A 2,048-nucleotide genomic window follows, 5' to 3' on the forward strand; every position below is an offset into this window, starting at 1 on the left:
GACATGATCCTCATGGTCAAGAGCTGAGGTGATTCTTACTGGTGATCCTTGCATCTGGACACCAACGTCTTAAATATCCACAGGTTTGTACTTCTGTTTCCCTGTTTGTAACTTTCCTTTTTTTACGCCCCCCCAACTTATTTTAGGGTTTTGTTGTTGGTGTCACTGCTGCCAAGCTGGACCACGAGCTGTATCCTCCACACCGCCCACTTGGCACCATGTCTGACGATCTGAGAATGCTGAGAATGCTCCAAAGCGACTCTGCTCTGGAGCTGAGCGAGTACCGAGACCAGCAGTTCAATGGCAATAACGATGAGCAAGAGAAGTTACTGAAGGAAAGCTCTACGTTGTATGTGGGAAATCTTTCTTTTTATACAACCGAAGATCAAATATATGAGCTCTTCGGTAGATGTGGTGATATCAAGAATGTATTTATGGGCCTAGATAAAATAAAGAAAACGGCATGTGGTTTCTGCTTTGTAGAATACCACACTAGAGCTGATGCTGAAAATGCCATGCGGTTCCTCAATGGGACCTACCTGGATGACCGTATTATCCGTACGGATTGGGATCTAGGCTTTAGAGAGGGCAGACAGTACGGCCGAGGCCGATCTGGAGGCCAGGTACGAGATGAGTTTCGTGAGGACTTTGATGCTGGCAGAGGAGGCTTTGGAAAACAGGCTCAGGCCTGTAATAGGAAAGGAACGCACCAGTGAAAAAATCTTCAGTGTTAGCTCCTTGAACACCAGGTCTGCAAATATGCCATTTCATGACGAGTTCAAATTACTTCACTTGAGGAGCAGAAACCCTTTTGATGCATTTTTCTCTCTGAAAAGTTATTAAATGGCAAAAGAAAAATTATTTTGTTTTTGTCTTAATTTTGAAGCTGTTTGTCAGATTACCAGTATGACCATCATGCAGTTAAAAGCAGTGTTCTTTAGAAATAAATTATATTTGTAAGATCCGAGTCAACCAAGGCACAACTTCTCTTTTAAGACTTGAGTTGGATTTTATGACCGTGTTTTTCTGGGGCCTGAAACTATCGTTTTTTTAGAGCTTACACAAAATAAAGCTGAATAACTGAAATTAAAAAATATATATGTATATAATCTCAAAGGAATAAACCAAAAAAAAAACTCACTGGCATTGAGTCAATTCCAACTCATGGCAACCTCATAGGGTTTCCAAGGCTGTAAATCGCTATGAAAACAGACTGCCACGTCTTTCCGCCGCGAAGCTGCTGGTGGTTTCCGACCACCAGCCTTTTGGTTGGCAGTCGATTGCTTTAACCACTGTGACACCAGGTCTCTTATCAAAGGAATACAAGCATATTATTTTAAAAAAATATGGAAGAGTTTATAATGAAAGTGAAAATCCTGCTTGACCCCTTCCTACTCCAGGCAACAACTTTTAATTTTTTCTTAGCATTTTTTTTCTTTCTTTCCTGGTAGCTATCTCCACATCTTTAAATAACATTCATGCTTATAACACTATTTATTTTCATTTTAAATATTATCTATCCACTTCCTGCTATGGTAAATGAGGATTTATCTCATTATACCTCTATTTTTATGTCTCTCCATTCAGTTATAACACTTTAATTTTTCTATTGTTACATAACACAGATTAGGTTATGCTGCAGTAACAAACAACCCAAAACACTTTAGTGGCTTAACATAACTCAACTCTAGCCTTCACACTACATTCTCATTGCTGATTGCCTGGGTGGGCTCTGTTCCACGCCATGATCATGGGCAGACATGACTGTGGCAGCATGCTTGTCCCTTTTCCCATTCTTGCCTATTCTGTAATATTCTCTGGACTCGGGCAGACATGGCTGTGGCAACGTGCTTGTCCCTTTTCCCTTTCTTGCCTGTTCTGTAATATTCGTTGGACTTGAGCAGACGTGGCTGCAGCAGCGTGCTTGTCTGTTTTCCCATTCTTGCTTACTCTGTAATATTTCCTCAGATTCGGACAGACATTAGCTCTGGTGGCATGCTTGCTTGCTTCCCACTTTTGTCTTTTTGCATATATGCCAAATAGAACTT

General features: G+C 40.9%; 1 protein-coding gene across 1 annotated transcript; it reads left to right on the plus strand.

The window, feature by feature from the left end:
- Positions 1–218: 218 nt before the first annotated feature.
- NCBP2L (nuclear cap binding protein subunit 2 like) lies at positions 219–735 on the plus strand. The gene has a single exon (XM_064278115.1). It carries the CDS (start codon positions 219–221, stop codon positions 714–716), a length of 498 nt encoding a protein of 165 aa, XP_064134185.1. The 3' UTR covers positions 717–735.
- The last annotated feature ends 1,313 nt before the right edge of the window (positions 736–2,048 follow it).

Source organism: Loxodonta africana, chromosome X (assembly GCF_030014295.1).
Source record: "Loxodonta africana isolate mLoxAfr1 chromosome X, mLoxAfr1.hap2, whole genome shotgun sequence".
Lineage (NCBI taxonomy): Eukaryota > Metazoa > Chordata > Mammalia > Proboscidea > Elephantidae > Loxodonta > Loxodonta africana.